The 14,460-nt window shown below is 51.8% G+C and overlaps 6 protein-coding genes across 6 annotated transcripts; 3 read left to right on the top strand and 3 right to left on the bottom strand.

Moving 5' to 3' along the window:
• Positions 1-338: 338 nt before the first annotated feature.
• On the bottom strand, positions 339-3,916 carry A1O5_00183 (uncharacterized protein; the record flags this gene model as incomplete). Its single annotated transcript, XM_007740803.1, has 4 exons — positions 339-557; positions 616-3,564; positions 3,621-3,665; positions 3,719-3,916. The coding sequence occupies 4 exons, from the start codon at positions 3,914-3,916 to the stop codon at positions 339-341; spliced, it is 3,411 nt and encodes a 1,136-aa protein (XP_007738993.1).
• A 1,412-nt stretch (positions 3,917-5,328) lies between these two features.
• On the bottom strand, positions 5,329-6,232 carry A1O5_00182 (uncharacterized protein; the record flags this gene model as incomplete). Its single annotated transcript, XM_007740802.1, has 2 exons — positions 5,329-5,544; positions 5,570-6,232. The coding sequence occupies 2 exons, from the start codon at positions 6,230-6,232 to the stop codon at positions 5,329-5,331; spliced, it is 879 nt and encodes a 292-aa protein (XP_007738992.1).
• Positions 6,233-7,112: 880 nt separating this feature from the next.
• Positions 7,113-8,501, bottom strand: A1O5_00181 (uncharacterized protein; the record flags this gene model as incomplete). The annotated part of the gene is made up of 1 exon (XM_007740801.1): positions 7,113-8,501. The coding sequence occupies one exon, from the start codon at positions 8,499-8,501 to the stop codon at positions 7,113-7,115; it is 1,389 nt and encodes a 462-aa protein (XP_007738991.1).
• A 751-nt stretch (positions 8,502-9,252) lies between these two features.
• A1O5_00180 (uncharacterized protein) lies at positions 9,253-9,861 on the top strand (the record flags this gene model as incomplete). The annotated part of the gene is made up of 1 exon (XM_007740800.1): positions 9,253-9,861. One exon carries the CDS (start codon positions 9,253-9,255, stop codon positions 9,859-9,861), a length of 609 nt encoding a protein of 202 aa, XP_007738990.1.
• Positions 9,862-10,177: 316 nt separating this feature from the next.
• On the top strand, positions 10,178-11,934 carry A1O5_00179 (uncharacterized protein; the record flags this gene model as incomplete). Its single annotated transcript, XM_007740799.1, has 2 exons — positions 10,178-10,209; positions 10,260-11,934. 2 exons carry the CDS (start codon positions 10,178-10,180, stop codon positions 11,932-11,934), a joined length of 1,707 nt encoding a protein of 568 aa, XP_007738989.1.
• Positions 11,935-13,072: 1,138 nt separating this feature from the next.
• On the top strand, positions 13,073-14,203 carry A1O5_00178 (uncharacterized protein; the record flags this gene model as incomplete). The annotated part of the gene is made up of 1 exon (XM_007740798.1): positions 13,073-14,203. One exon carries the CDS (start codon positions 13,073-13,075, stop codon positions 14,201-14,203), a length of 1,131 nt encoding a protein of 376 aa, XP_007738988.1.
• Between the last annotated feature and the right edge of the window lie 257 nt (positions 14,204-14,460).

The following is a 14,460-nucleotide window of genomic DNA, read 5'->3' as shown; positions in this document are numbered from 1 at the left end:
GCAAATGCTAGTACGTAGCATAGTCCTCCACAATCTGTGCAGTGGGATGGGGCATGAATAACCGTCTTGGAACAAGGGCGAGCAGGTGATATCGTATACGTTGTGTTCTTCTTGCTTTCCTGATATAGGGGGACAGGTATGATGAATTTGAAGCTAAGCAAAGAGCGTTGAAGCCATTGCCAGATGTTTCGCGGTATCCAAGCCTGACAGTAAGATGAATCGCCTGTATTCTTATGCCCACGATTGTGTATGCAGTGGCTCCCACTCGAGTACATCGTCCTCAATCCAGTCGCTCCATCCTGATTGATCATACATTCATCTCGTCGTTCATGATATTGTTACGCGATGTTGGCCGGGTGTAGCGAGCTCATTGCATCGCCCGACTCGGTGTCGGGAGAGAGTATGCCAAAGTTATCCATGTCAGGTGCAATGCTGCCCTCAATGCGCCGCCTGGCTTCCTGTCTATCCTCCATGGTAATGCTGCTCTCGTCCTTCTTCATGTCCGGCCTATGCGGCTCAACATTCGGTGAGTGTCCAATAGACATACCAGCACGGATCTGAGTAGTAGACAATTAGTAACATGGGTAAACTGAATGCATTTCCTGTAGAACCTACCAGTGTTTCGAGAGCTCCAATGCTGTTGTCGACAAGGTCTCCGTCGTAGACCATCTTTCCCGGCTCGAAGAACAAGAGAATGGTACTGCCGCCAAACTTGAAATATCCAAGCTCTTCAGCTCGTTTGACCCGATCCCCCGGTTTCCGGGTAATAACCGTTGAGCCGACCATCATTGCACCAATGCAGACGTACATGACTCTGCCGTGGGCAACGGAGTCGATGGGTACCAAAACCCTGATATTTTCACCGTAGACATCCAATGCCGATCTGATCGCCATGGGATTGACTGTGTAGTATTCACCCTCGATGGCCTTTGGTGTTCCCAAGGTACCGTCGACCGGAATGTGGAAACGATGATAATCTTGAGGCGCAAGTCTGAAAATGCCCATACTGCCGCCTTTGTATCGTTTCGCTTCTAATGGATATGCCTCACCAAATAGTTTCTCGAGCGAGTAATCTCTGCCTTTGACCCAAATTCGTGTCGCATCATCGATGGTATTGAACACAACGGAGCGACAATCTGCAGGAGAGACGATGATTTCAGCTCGTTCTGGTGCACTGCAAGGCCGAGCGTGGGGTTTCAAAGCACGATAGAAGAATTCGTTGAAATTCTTGAACTCGGAAGTTGGGAGGAGCACTTCGGACATGTCGAGCTGGTGGAAGGCAATGAATCCGGGAATTTGCGCCACCGAGGCTGGATCATCGAACTTCTTGCCCTGTTTGACTGATAACGATCGCAGCATCTTTTTGATTCTTTTCTTCTCCATTTCGCCCGCGCCCAAGCCTTTATAGAGCAAGCGGATGCCAATGCGAACGTATACAGACATTCGTTCTTCATTGATCTGCCCCGTAATCCGATCTTGAACAAGAATGTTCGCGCTGTTAGCGCCCAGTCTGTAGCCTCCGTAACTGATCTTAGTAATGACCTTGGAGTACCACTTCCGCTGAGCTTGGCTCTGTGTCACGAAACCGCCCATTACTAGATTATTGACCTGCCTCCAATCTGAGCTGGCACAGGTAGCAATGTGCGTTATGATGTCGGCTTCGGTGCGTTTGTTCAATTTTGGTTGATGGCATATGGGACACTCCCGAATCTCGATGACATGTTCTTCGTCTCCTTCGTCCGCAAGGTCATTTCCGAGCAATTTGCCCTCCTCACCAGCAGCCCCAGTCGCCTCTTGTGTAATAGTTGGCACTTCATCATTGTTGCTAACTTGCGGGGGAATGACATCCTTCTGTGTCGAAAATATTTCGGCGCTCTTGATCTTCTCGAGCTGGGACTTCTTTTCACTGCTCTTCTGCAATTGTTCCTCTAGACAAATCACTGCTTGGTCAAAGGTCAAATCTGCCTCCCCAACGTCTTCATTTTCGGCGGCAAACCTCTTGAAGAACCGGTCAATCGTTGATTCTTTCAGAGTCGACCCGAGCGTATCAAGCATCGTGGTGAATTCGATTTTACTGATCCGCCTACTGTCATCGGCATCATACTGCTTCAGCATTGCCCTCCAGAACTGCTGCCTCAGCGCCTTGTAAGACAGATATCTTCCTCGGATGTGGAGCTCGGGACTATGCTTGTCTTCCCATCGTTCCTTATTCTTGAGTTCCAATGGGATCACGTAGGGTATCATCGTTGGGTCTTCTGCGGGTTGAGGTTGGGGGAGGTCAACGCCAGGAGGAATTTTCAGATTGTTTCCATTGTTTCCGTTGTTTCCGTTGTTTCCGTTGTTTCCATTGTTTCCGTTGTTTCCATTGTTTCCGTTGTTTCCATTGTTTCCGTTGTTTCCGTTGTTACCATTATTTTCAGACGGCATACTCGTTGGCGGCGGGGGCCGACTGGCATCGTCACTACTTGTACTGTTATTCGTGCTGGACAGTGATACTTGAGAGTCGTCCTTTTTCAAACCAGGCCTGGTTAGCTTTGATAGACTATTGGCCGATGTGGTGCGTGATAAGGGAATGCGAAATCTGCCTTTTTGCTGCAATGCCGGCGAAAACTCTGGTGGTTCAGGAAGGTCATAGAGACCAGTCTCTGGATCCTCTTTTGGAGCAGATTGGATCATTTTTTGCAGGGGAAATGAGGTCGAAGCCACGAAGTCGTTTCCTGACAAGCTGTCTCGATCGATCACACTGAATGTGAAGGAGTAGCCGACTTCATTGCGCTTGATCTGAAAGACCATCTTTTCGTTGTACACCGGGTTCAGATTGTGTCGAACCACCCTTGTTCGCAAGACCTTCCGGCCCAATGCAGTAACCACAAAGGGGTCCATATCAAAAGAGGTTCGGGTCATGTTTCGTTCAGGTGGTAGATCGATTATCTTGACAATCTCCAAGAAAATAATGCCATTGACATCGTTGTCTTCTGAAAGGAAATTGTAAGCTCTTGCCGCAATCGACCGGCGTCGGAGGCGTGCGAGTCGTTTCTTCTTCGCTTTCTTGTCGGCAGTTTCGAGTTTCTGGGGGGATTCGGTCTCTGTGACTGATTCCTCCTGATCCTCGTCAAGCTCGTCAAATTCCTCGTCCGCGGCGAAGTCATCAACATTCGAAGAGACACGGCTCAATTCATCGTCCTCTTCTTCGGCTCCGAGGTAGGCTTGAAACTTTTTCCGGATCTCGTCTGGACTAGCGGACGGATTCGCCGAGTCGACGAGAGAGAATTGCATGTACACTTCTCCGGACACATTGCTCGGTTTCTTCCCCGTCGGTCTCCGCGAACTCAGCTTGTACCATTTAGGCTGGGTCTGTATCTGTCCATTGGTGAAGATATCTTCGATCGGGATGTCAAATTCGCCCATATAGTCTTTGCCAAAGCGATCCTTATCCCAGCACATGCATTCAAGTAGTGGGACGCCCGTCAGAGGCATATCGAAGCATATCTTCCATTCCGGATTGAGATTCTTCGAAATCGAGGGTGTGGACTGTTTCGCATTGCCGAGAGTGACCACAAGGTACTAGGGCTGTTAAAAAAGGAGATTCTGGCCTGTGGAGAGAGGGGGTAGAAACGTACGGGATCGGAGGTGCCAGATCTATCCTTTGGTGCCAGATTTCGCGCCTGCAGAGATGGTGAGCGACGGCGGAAAGCGGTGTCGACAGAACCACAGATACCTTTATGACATAGACTTTGAGAATAAGGGGTTTTTGATCGACCAAGGCAGCGGTGCTGTTGTTGTTACTTCCCAGCCGTGGAGGACTGGGCCTTCTGCTACCATTTCCATTGGGAGCAGAACCACCGACACCCTGATCTTTGTCTTTGTTTTTTCCTCCAAGTTGGCTGAGGCCTCTAGGCAGCGATATGTGCACCATGGTTGGGCTTTTCGATGGAGGTAGAAGCTGTCGGTCGGTCTTGGTGGTGCCGGCGCCCTTTTGACCATGCGTAGGGGTGAGGCTACCTGGAAGGGAGACTTGAGGCTGAAACAGGTCGATTGAAGCTGAACGGGAAGGATTGAGGGGTTTCGGGGGCGGACTCAAGTGGGAGGAATGACACGAAGGGTGGATCTCGATCGAAGCGCACAGACTCCTGTAAGGACCAAGAAATCGATGGCCGAGTTGGCAGGAAACTGGCCAGGTGAAACCAGACTGTGATGGCTGTGAATGTTGTTGTATTTTGGCGCAGGATGGGTCGGTGTGGTCTTGTCGGTGCCCCTCTTTTGGGAGGTGTTGAAGTGGAGGGTGCGAAGGAAGGTGAGGGTGCGCACCACCAGCCGCGTTGCGGTTATGATGCCATAGGTTCACTAGGTACGAGCAAGGTACGAGGTACCCGGTACTGGGTCCTCCCACCACTCCCTACGAGGGGAGCGCTACCTCAGCCCTCTGGGTCCTGGGGGACTACTGGGTAGGTCCCTGCCACACCAGAGGCATACGTATGCAATTCACTAGCAACCAGCTAATAGCACCACTGCTACAGTACGTCGACGAATCGGTCAGTTGACGATCACTCTCCAACAATCGGACGAGGAAGTTCTTGATTTTCATCCACCTTGGTTCGAAACCCGCCAGGCACCAGATCCTTCCCGATTCCTCGATCGTCCGCCTGTAAGACATGGCAACCTGGATTTCTCGTCCATCGAGGTGGAAGGACAACATGTTGGCCGTCAGGTTTACGCTCGGTACGGGAATCAGAGCGAAGCCAGATAATGAATATCTAACCGTGAACCACGCTTGACCACGCTCTTTCCGGAGGTCACGGAATCCGATTTTGCCAGCATCTGACATGGAACCAAAAACCCTACCGTTCTCGCTTCTTGCAAGTCCATGATTACTTGGTACTTGAAGGAAGTCTTAAGCAGGTGTGGCCTCTGGAGGATATGATACGCTGACAAGAGATACTCGAATGTTTTATTCGTCTTTGTCAAGGTTGCTCAATATACTTAAAGAGACTAATCCGAGATATCCAACCCTATCGAGAAACGCAGGTGATCTGAAACCCGAAAAAGGTTTGCGAAAGGAGAGCAATCCGCCCAAGGAAATCGAAACAGGAATACGCCGCCAACCTCAGTCCAACTTGTGATTCGACGCTGTTGTCACTTGGATTGAAAGAAATCGTCCACCCAGAAGTGAAAGAGCCACCAAGGGGGTCGCAGAAGCCAGCATAAAGGATTCCCACGTGTAAAGGAAGGTGTCTGTCATGGACAGGACCCAGAACTTCCAAGGTCCACCTCAGTCGATTGGCACCAGTATCGACCGTCCAAACGCTCGTTTTTCGAGTCGATATCTCCTCACCTTCTCTCGTGAATCTGGCCTCCTAGTTTTGTCACTAGGTTCACCTCTTCCGACGGCCTCCCTGTCATCATGGCGTCCGCTTGTTCCCTCATCGTGGCGCCCGCTTGTTCCCTCATCGTGGCGTCCGCTTCTTCCCTCACCGCGTCGCTCCCTTCGCCGGTCTTCGTCCCGCTCCCTGCCTCCTCTGGCGGTATCGTTGGTCCTGCTCCTCCCTGGGGCTGACGAGGCCGGTGTCACCTCGACGGCTGAAGGGTCGTCCCCATCATCCACAGCCTGGTCTAATGAGTCACAGAACAGCTTCTTTACATGAGCGATCACTTCTCTAAACGATGGTGCAGTCACTTCGCCGATGACCGCAACGTCGACTTCGCGTTCCACATTCCATAACTCCTCGCAGTTCAATGTCAGTTCAGGTTTAGGCCGGAAGCCGTTGGTATACAACTCGACCTCAACACGTCTTAAATTCAGCCCTCCATCTCTGGTATTTGCGATGACAGGACCCGGTTGTCTTGGCGACGTTGTGACTGTGCGGGCCGGCTGCGCCGGGGGCACAACAAGCCGATGCGTCTTGTAGAGCGAGGACAGTTTACGGCCGCGGTGCGCACAGAAGGACAGACATGTCAAGGAAGATTGCGTGTCGGTGCTCCTGCGCAGTACAAGCATCACCGTGTCATTTATTCGACTGTTTGCTAGGTTGTCCCTGATGTAGACAATCGTTCCGGGGGTGAGTCTCTCTTCGTGGCCGCTGGCCCAACCGAATCTCAAATCCCTGCTGGAATTGCTTCCATCAGTGCATTCGATGAAGTCGTCCAAGTCATGAAAGTGATTTGGCCTAATTTTGTGCCGGCCACCCTCGTTCGCTGTAGTTGTCGGAGGCGGCGCATGCCTCTCTCGGCCCATGTTCAGAGAGAACATCCCAAGGTTTTAGTTGGTCTGTGGTGCTGGTACCTATAAGGTTGCTTGTGAGGTATAGGCAATGGAACTGTTCTTAGGCCTGTGCGGTATTGGAAGGGGCTGATGCTTTGTATGTGATTTGTGGTTGATTGGGGATGACTGTGATAGCTGGGCTACGTACGAGGAGGCACGCATTAAATAGGCGTGATACATACAATGTCTTCCACTGGAACTGCCACTGCCACTGCCACTTTGTTCTTTGCTTGGTGGTGGGCTGCTTGGTGCGTTGTGGTTGTGGACAGGACCTTGCATTCTGCCTCGCCAGGCAGCAATGTGCGTGCCATAGCCTTGTGAACCATTCTTGTGAAATCGGCGGCCGCAAGCCACAACCGGTTGCCTTCCAAAACTCTCCGTGGAGGTCGCTTAGCAACGGGCTGGGAACACGGGGAGAGCATTATTCATCGTATCCGAGTTTGGCCGGTGTTCATCCACGAAGATGTCAAAACAAGGATATTTTGCAAGAGATGGCTCGACGACGGGAAAAGAGGCGGAGCGGGGTTGCCTTGTCGCTCGTGTTTGGGGATCTTGACATCCCTTTTTTACCAAAAGCCGCGCAGAAGTCCTAGATTGTGGCCTCGAACTTTCGGTCTCGTGATGTTGTGGAATTGCGGCCAAGATTTTCTGACTTGGGCCCTCGGAAAGGCAAGCATGAGGCAAGGGGTGGAAGGACTCAGTTGAGCACAGCCTTTTGGCGGTTTGGGTCTTTTGCGCATCGTTTGTTTGTCAAGTTTCTTGTTCCATCGAGATTGACAGCCAACAAATGGATGGACTCGAGGCGGACGAAACTGCACTGGTCAGATACCTGATGAGTCCATTATCTTCGGTCTCAATTCCCATGCGTCGAATTCTCAGGCAAGTATTCTCCAGCGGTCCGTTCGACTTTCTTCTTCTCCTTCAGAGTATCGACGTTCTCCTCTTGGACACTTTTGACAATGAGATGGGCAGAGTCCCTATCTTCCACAACGATCCCCCCTCCTCTTGCCATTGACAAAAGCTCGTGACTTGCCTTCGTTCGCTTCCCGGTCTCCTTGTTCCAAACCCAGCCTTCTTTTAGCCACATCCAAGTAAGGTATGCTCGAAGTTCCTTATCCAAGGGAATCACCCTCTTCCACTCGGGCTCAAAAGTTTTAGGATCCTCTGCCCCTTCGCCATTCCAACTCTTGGCGACTCCCCTCAGCTGATCACGGCAAAACATCCGCCAACTATCATGAGAGTAAGGCCCGAGGCCTGGCAGGTGAGAAATCTCCCATGCCACGCGTTCATCTTCGTCGTCGACAACTTCGTCTTGCTTGACCTCTCGTCCATCGCCTTTTGACGGATAATTGTGCTTTTTATAGCGCTTTCCGCGGGCAGGCGGCCTCTCGAGCCAGACCTTTGCCATTGCGACGCATTTTCTGGCTCGTTGATTCTGAAACCCTAGACCATAGATAATCGAAGTAATGTCGCTGACTTCGGCATTGGCTAGATCTATCGGCGTGGGGTAGCGTGACATGAGTTGATAGAAGACAGGCATTGCGCGCTCTCCGGGCGTTTTATTCAAGAAAATGGTCGCAATAAGGAGACGGAATGGATCATGAGCTAGTCTCTCTTGCATCAGGCCGAACTTGTCGTGGGAAAGAGGAGGGAATGGCAATGTCGCCAGGAAGGTAGGTCGATGTTTGTGCACTTGTGGGAAGTATGGCGACGTTTTTGAACCCCGGTGCTTCTTGGCTGTGACCTTGATTTCTTCGGCTTTAGAAACAGGCGAAGGGAGTTGAAGGTATGGCAAGAATGGGTCGGGCCCAATGTCATCTGGGACATCTGTGAGACTCGAATCTGAAGAGAGCTCATCGAGGTTGAGGCCATAGCAGACCCGGCTTCTGGCTGGCGTTTCTGGTGGTGTGGCAATGACTGGAGCACTCTCATGGTCTGCACCTAATGTGTTGTTAAACATGTCGTTATTCTCTCTCAAAGCATCAACCTGCTGTGCATCTTTGGGCTCCTCCATCACGAAATGCCTGGAGACATAGGTAACCTTGCGACGCGTCCCAGCAGCTCTGCGCTTCTTGAGCGCCTTTGCTGCTGGCCCAGCTTGAACCTTTTCCCGCGAGGAGTCATCGTCAGCGATCATTCCCAGGTCATTGGTAGGAATGACTGGCAGCTCAGGCTCTGAGTAGGGAGAAGGAGGTGGCGACAGCAATGTCGCATTGGACGAGCCTAGCGTTGCTGAGGTCATCGTTGGGCGACGCGACGCGACGGTCTGACAGAAAGCAACAGAGCAACAGAGAGGTGTCTGGGAACAAGAGAAACCCAATCTGTTGCAGGAGTTGCATGTCTTGGAAGCCCTCTATTCTGTGGCTCCTCTCCATGTCTTCCATGCCGCTATCTGGCTGGGTTCGCACGCAGTTCGAGGGGACGGCGTGTCGACAATACATTTCATTCTCTATTCACTGCAATCGGGGGTGAAGCCATGCCGCTCCCAGTACATGGTTGTGGGCGCTTCACCCCAAGTGATGGTCCTTAAACAGATTCCAGAGTCCTCCATCCTCCAAGCCCCGGATGGCCAGCCTACCTGCATTTGTCCCATTCAGATCAATCTGCCTCATGGCCGCGAAGTCGAACTTGAAGTTGTGAACATTGTTGACACTGTCAATCCCCAACCATCGTTGGCCGCCACCCGCCAGGGGAACATTGGAGGCAGCAAGAGGGAGCCAATCATGATCGCAAGGGCGTGAGCGAAGCGAGACAGCTCCACATCCTTGAGCGCGCAATTTCGTCCTGACTGCGATGCAGAGATTTCCTGCTTTGTCCTGGTGTTTTGACCGATGTGACCCTTGGAACAGGAAGTGAACAGCTCTGACTAAACAACTAGAGAACTTTTCTCGACTCGGTAGACTGTCTGCGGAACGATTCTACCGCTTCAACCAAGTCTCGCAGACCGTACCATATCCCTTTCCGCACAAACCGAGCCCGCCACCAACACCAAGATGGGTGAAGCAGAAGAAGGACAAGTAGGAGAGGTGGAAAAAACAGCAACAGCTACGATTCGGCGGAAACCTGTGCCCACGCAACTGCCACCTCGAAGCCCCAATACAAACCAGAGCCTCCTGAACCGATGGAGGAAGCTCTCGCGCAGAGCCCGCATCATTATCTTAGTTCTCGTGCTGGCAATCATTGCCCTCATCATTGGCCTTGCAGCAGGCCTTTCGACGCGCAAACACAAGCAGAACCTGCCCCTTCCCTCGGGGAATGGTGGCCCCTACACTGGCGATCTGACTTACTACGAGCCGGGTCTGGGTGCGTGCGGGATTGTGTCCGTTAATAGCGACAAGATTGTGGCCATCTCACACATTGTATTTGATGCAGTCAGTGTTGGCAGCAACCCGAATGCAAATCCACTGTGTGGCAAGAAGATTAGGGCGCGGAAGGACAACAAGAGTGTAGATCTGACAGTCGTGGACAGATGCACTGGCTGTCAGCCAACGGACATCGATGTCACTATCAATACTTTCGCTGAACTCTCCGACGTTGACCTCGGTAGAGTATTGGTGCAATGGAACTGGTTGGAAGATGTGCCTGTTGATGCTCAAAGCTGATGCGCACTGGGGTAATGGAAGACCCAAACGGGACACTGCAGATACCGCTTCCATGGAATACACCGCAAGTGCAACAGCGTTACAAAAGAGATAGCATCCTCTCTCAGACAAGGCATGCGTAGCCTTGCGGGGAAATGAAGGCACTTCCTCGTTACCCTTCTGGATCCAACAACGTCAGTGGAGATCCACGCCCGAATTCGGACATCAGCGTTAGTCGATTGGATATTCATTATGTTTCCTAATCCCTACTACTGTCGGACAAGCAACTTCTGTTCAACCTCAAGGAAAGGTGCGGGAAGGGCCAAACTCATAGACGATGTCTATCGTGGCACTAGCAGATGGACAGCAGTAGGCCCATTCCTCCCCACGCTTGCAAGATTTCTCTAACGTTGTTCAAGGTCCAGCGTCACCCTTGATGTCCTTCATGATGTCGCGGCTCGCAACAACATCAGGATTCCGTCCAAAGCGGACGAAGAAGCATATCTGCTTGTTCTTCAATCAGCTGACATGACGGCTGCAAGCGTCAATAGGCTGCCAGACTACGTTGATCCTCGACTCGAGCCTGTCCCTACGATCGGCGGACGAGAGTATTGGAAACCCAAAAAGAATAGTCACAATGCGTGGAGTCACCAAGCACATCTTGTGGCAGAAAGACCACTGTCAGACGTTCTCAGCGGCCGCAAAATCATCATGAAGGATAATATGTCTGTTTTTGGTCTGCCGCATACTTGTGGAACTTTTCCTCAATTTGTTTCCAAGGACAGAAAATATCCGATTGCTGCGATCGATGCGTCAATAACAAGGAGATTACTGGAGGCTGGAGCTACCATTGTGGGCACATCGACATGCGAGAACTATTCTCTAACTCCAATGTCCTACACTTCAGCCAACGGACCAGTCCACAATCCTTGGCTCCACGGTTATAATGCTGGTGGGAGCACCAGTGGAGGGGCATGCCTTCTCGCGCTGGGGAACGCCCGAGCTGCTGGAGTTCCTGGTCTGGAGGAGGCCGGAGAAGATGTCGACCTAGCGATGGGTGGAGATCAAGCCGGGAGCATTCGCCTTCCGTCATCCTATTGCGGCGTCTATGGTCTTAAACCCACGCATGGACTAGTCCCGTACACAGGAATTGCTGGACTCCATCCGATGATCGACTACACCGGACCTATGGCAAGGAAATTGGAAGATATAGCCGCTCTACTCACAGTGGTTTCCGGCTATGACGGGCTGGATTCTCGCATGACGCCCGAATCGCCGCTTCGCCAACATGTTGTTGACTATGCAACACAACTCGCTGCTGCAGAAAACCCGGGCAGAGGCCTTAAAGTTGGTATCATAACAGAGGCACTTACTTCGCCGGGTACCCAGACCGAAGTTGCAGAAGCTGTCCGTTCGGCTGCGTTGAAACACTTTGGAGCCAGCGGTGCAACGGTGTCTGAAATCTCGCTCCCGATGCATCTGCTCGGCCCTGCAATCTGGACCGCGTCGACAAGGACACATCTTGCCGGATTGGCCATTGGCGGTCGAGTTCCCGATGTGCTCAGTCATAACATTCCACACCTATCCCTGAGATGGCCTCCAGATCAAGAAATGTATGATCTGTTGACTGTGGCCAACCCCGCGGTAATAAACATCATTTTCTGTGAGACTTTTTTGAAAGAAAAGTTTGGTCCAGAAGTTCAAGCTAAAGCTCATCGCCATGTGTTGCAATTAAGAGCGGCTTACGACAAGGCTTTGGAAGAATTCGATGTCCTTATCACTCCTACTACACCAACAGTTGCTCCTCCGCATCCTGATTTACGACCTGAGGCAGAGGGCGGCAGTAATGTTATGGACAAGATCAAATTGGCAGTTGGGTCAACCAACAACACCTGTCCTTTCAACGCCACTGGCCATCCAGCATTGAACGTCCCCTGTGGTTGGGCAAGTGCGCGGAACGGGAATGGGATGCTCCCCGTGGGTATGCAGGTGATTGGCAAGAGGTGGGATGATATTGGAGTATTGAAAGCTGCGAAAGCATTCGAACTAGGAGGAGGAGGTCTGGGCTCATGGCCTGGCCAAACGAGAGTGTGACGATGTGCTCAAGTCAGGGAGTTCTTGTCTCTTCACATTCCAGTCTGCTGTGGCTGTGAGGCGCAGAACACTCGGATCCCGGATTCTGTGTGTGACACAGACTAGGAGCAATGCCCGGGCTAAAGTGAAACCCATCCGCAACGCCAAAAAAATGCCTTGAAAAGTTGGAAACGGCGCCCAAAGACGACCGACGACATCATTGCCGATTTCAGCTCTTTCAATAGCCAGAGACTGCGGGTGCTTTGGATGGCCCAACTGACGTCTGGTTTTCCCCTCGCGTTTTGCATGTGTGGCTCTTTGAATTGATAGACACAGATCCAGATCCAGCGCCGCGAATCTTGGGGCAGTCCTACATCCAGAGAGGCTCCCTTGACAAAAGGAGGCACCCCTCCTTTCGGCTGTCGCAGCCCCTGTTTGTGTGTTTCAGATCTCAAGCTTCCCTTCCAATCTTCATTCCGGGGTTGTGCCTTGTTTGCCAACCCTTGCCAACCTCATCCCTCTTCACCGGCCTCGTTTTTTGGTCCAAGAACTGGTTCATGGCGCGACTGCAGTGCCTACTTGGTCATCGTCGATTCTGCTTTTGTCCATATGAAACTGACAAACTCTGCCCAAATGTTCAGCCATGCTTCTCTCGAAGCGCCCGCCAGCTTTCAGACTATCAATCACACGAACCCAATTCGACACCGATTGGGTGGCTTCCAGTAAACATGCCTCTTCTGTGTCTCTCCAGATGGACCTGCTAGTCGTTGACTCAACCCTGGAACGATGAGTGGACAATGCTATTAGGGGGAACATCATTCTGCAAGCATTGCTCGACTGGTCACCACTTGAGGTTATTCCTCCAAGGCAGCAACTTGCTCAACATTGACTCTTGTGCCATGTCTCGAGTTACACCATCCCACGGCAATGACTACGTGCCACGACCGAGAAACCGGAATAAGCAGCACCCGGCTTCAATGACTTGTCTGTCGTTTGTCTAGGGAAGACCACACCAACGCGATCCTCAAATACTTCTTCATGAGACTTTCTCTTTTGAATCCCGTGCCCTCTACTTCCTTCGTCCATCAGTTCCTTCTCGTCAAGTCTTCCATCTTCTGTCCCTTTAGGCCCGCACTTACTATTACTGAGATCTCCAACCATGTTGTTTAGGTCCTTGACTGTCAGCACCCTGGCTGGTGTAGCTGTCGCGCAAGACTTGACCACATTACTCATGAGTACACCTGAGTTGTCCAATCTCACGTCCTACCTTGGACTGTTTCCCGAACTCACGGCCACGTTAGCGTCACTGCAGAACATCACGCTGCTTGCACCTAACAATAAGGCCTTCATGAAGCTGTTAAACTCCCCGGCAGGAGCTGCCCTGGTTCAGAACGACACCACAATGATTCAAGCACTGTTCACTTACCATGTTTTGAATGGTACCTACGCCGATTTTAGCGACAAGCAGTTCGTTCCAACTCTACTGCAACCGCCTCAATTTACCAATGTAACCGGGGGTCAAATGGTGGAAGCAGTCACCAGCGAGAACCATGTTTCCTTGGTCTCCGGGCTGCTCAGCAATGCCAGTGTTAGCAGCGGCCCCGTCAACTTCACTGGTGGCGTGGTCCACATTATTGACGATGTCTTGACTGTCCCGCAAAATATTTCAGAGACGGCAATTCAATTTAACCTGTCTGCTGCTGCCGGTGCTCTTATCAGTGCAGATCTGGTCACAACCGTCGACTCCCTGTCTGATGTGACCTTGTTCGTACCCAACAACGAAGCATTTGAGGCGATCGGTTCTGCGCTTCCCAAGCTAACGACGCAAGATTTGGCTTCGATCCTGCAGTATCATCTCGTTCAAGGTGTTGTCGGCTACAGCACCCTGTTGCAGAACGGCACGGTGCAGTCAGTTCAGGGCAATGACCTGACCATCACAATCGAGGACGGCGAGGTCTTCGTCAACAGCGCACGAGTGGTTGTGCCAGACGTGCTCGTCGCTAACGGCGTGGTTCACGTTATCGACAACGTGCTGAACCCCAGCAACACCACTGCGGCACCCAGCCCGTCCCAGAAGTCCGGTTCGCCTGCATTCAGCGGTGCCAGCTCTGCCAGCAATATTCCCTTCACGTCTGGTGTGCCGATGCCGACGAGCACTATGGGCAGCCAGTCAGCCACAGGTGCGACGGCGACTTCGAGTAGTAGTTCAGGAGCTGCAATGCCGGCCAAGACTGGAGCAATGGGTGCAGCGGCCTTGCTTGGCGGCGCGGTTCTGGTCTTGAACATGTAAACAGCCCGATGATAGAGGAAATGAGAAAGATGGTCATGATTGATGAGGTTCCGGTGTAAGGCGAGGTTAGAGCAATCGCGGGGACACGGGTTTGCGCACTTTCGACAGTCAAGCGGGAGACACATGGCTCGCTTGTATCACGTTCAACTGGTAGAGACATGATGAAATCAACAAAACACTTAAACGCTCTCTCCGGACTCTAAACTGCTCTCCGTCTATTTTGGCCCGTAGTAGTCTTTACTATGCGGTGGCGAGTG

This window comes from Cladophialophora psammophila (genome assembly GCF_000585535.1).
Source record: "Cladophialophora psammophila CBS 110553 chromosome Unknown aczJe-supercont1.1, whole genome shotgun sequence".
NCBI classification, from domain to species: Eukaryota; Fungi; Ascomycota; class Eurotiomycetes; order Chaetothyriales; family Herpotrichiellaceae; genus Cladophialophora; species Cladophialophora psammophila.
Note: the sequence above shows the minus strand (reverse complement) of the source record. Positions and strands in the feature narration are given on the sequence as shown.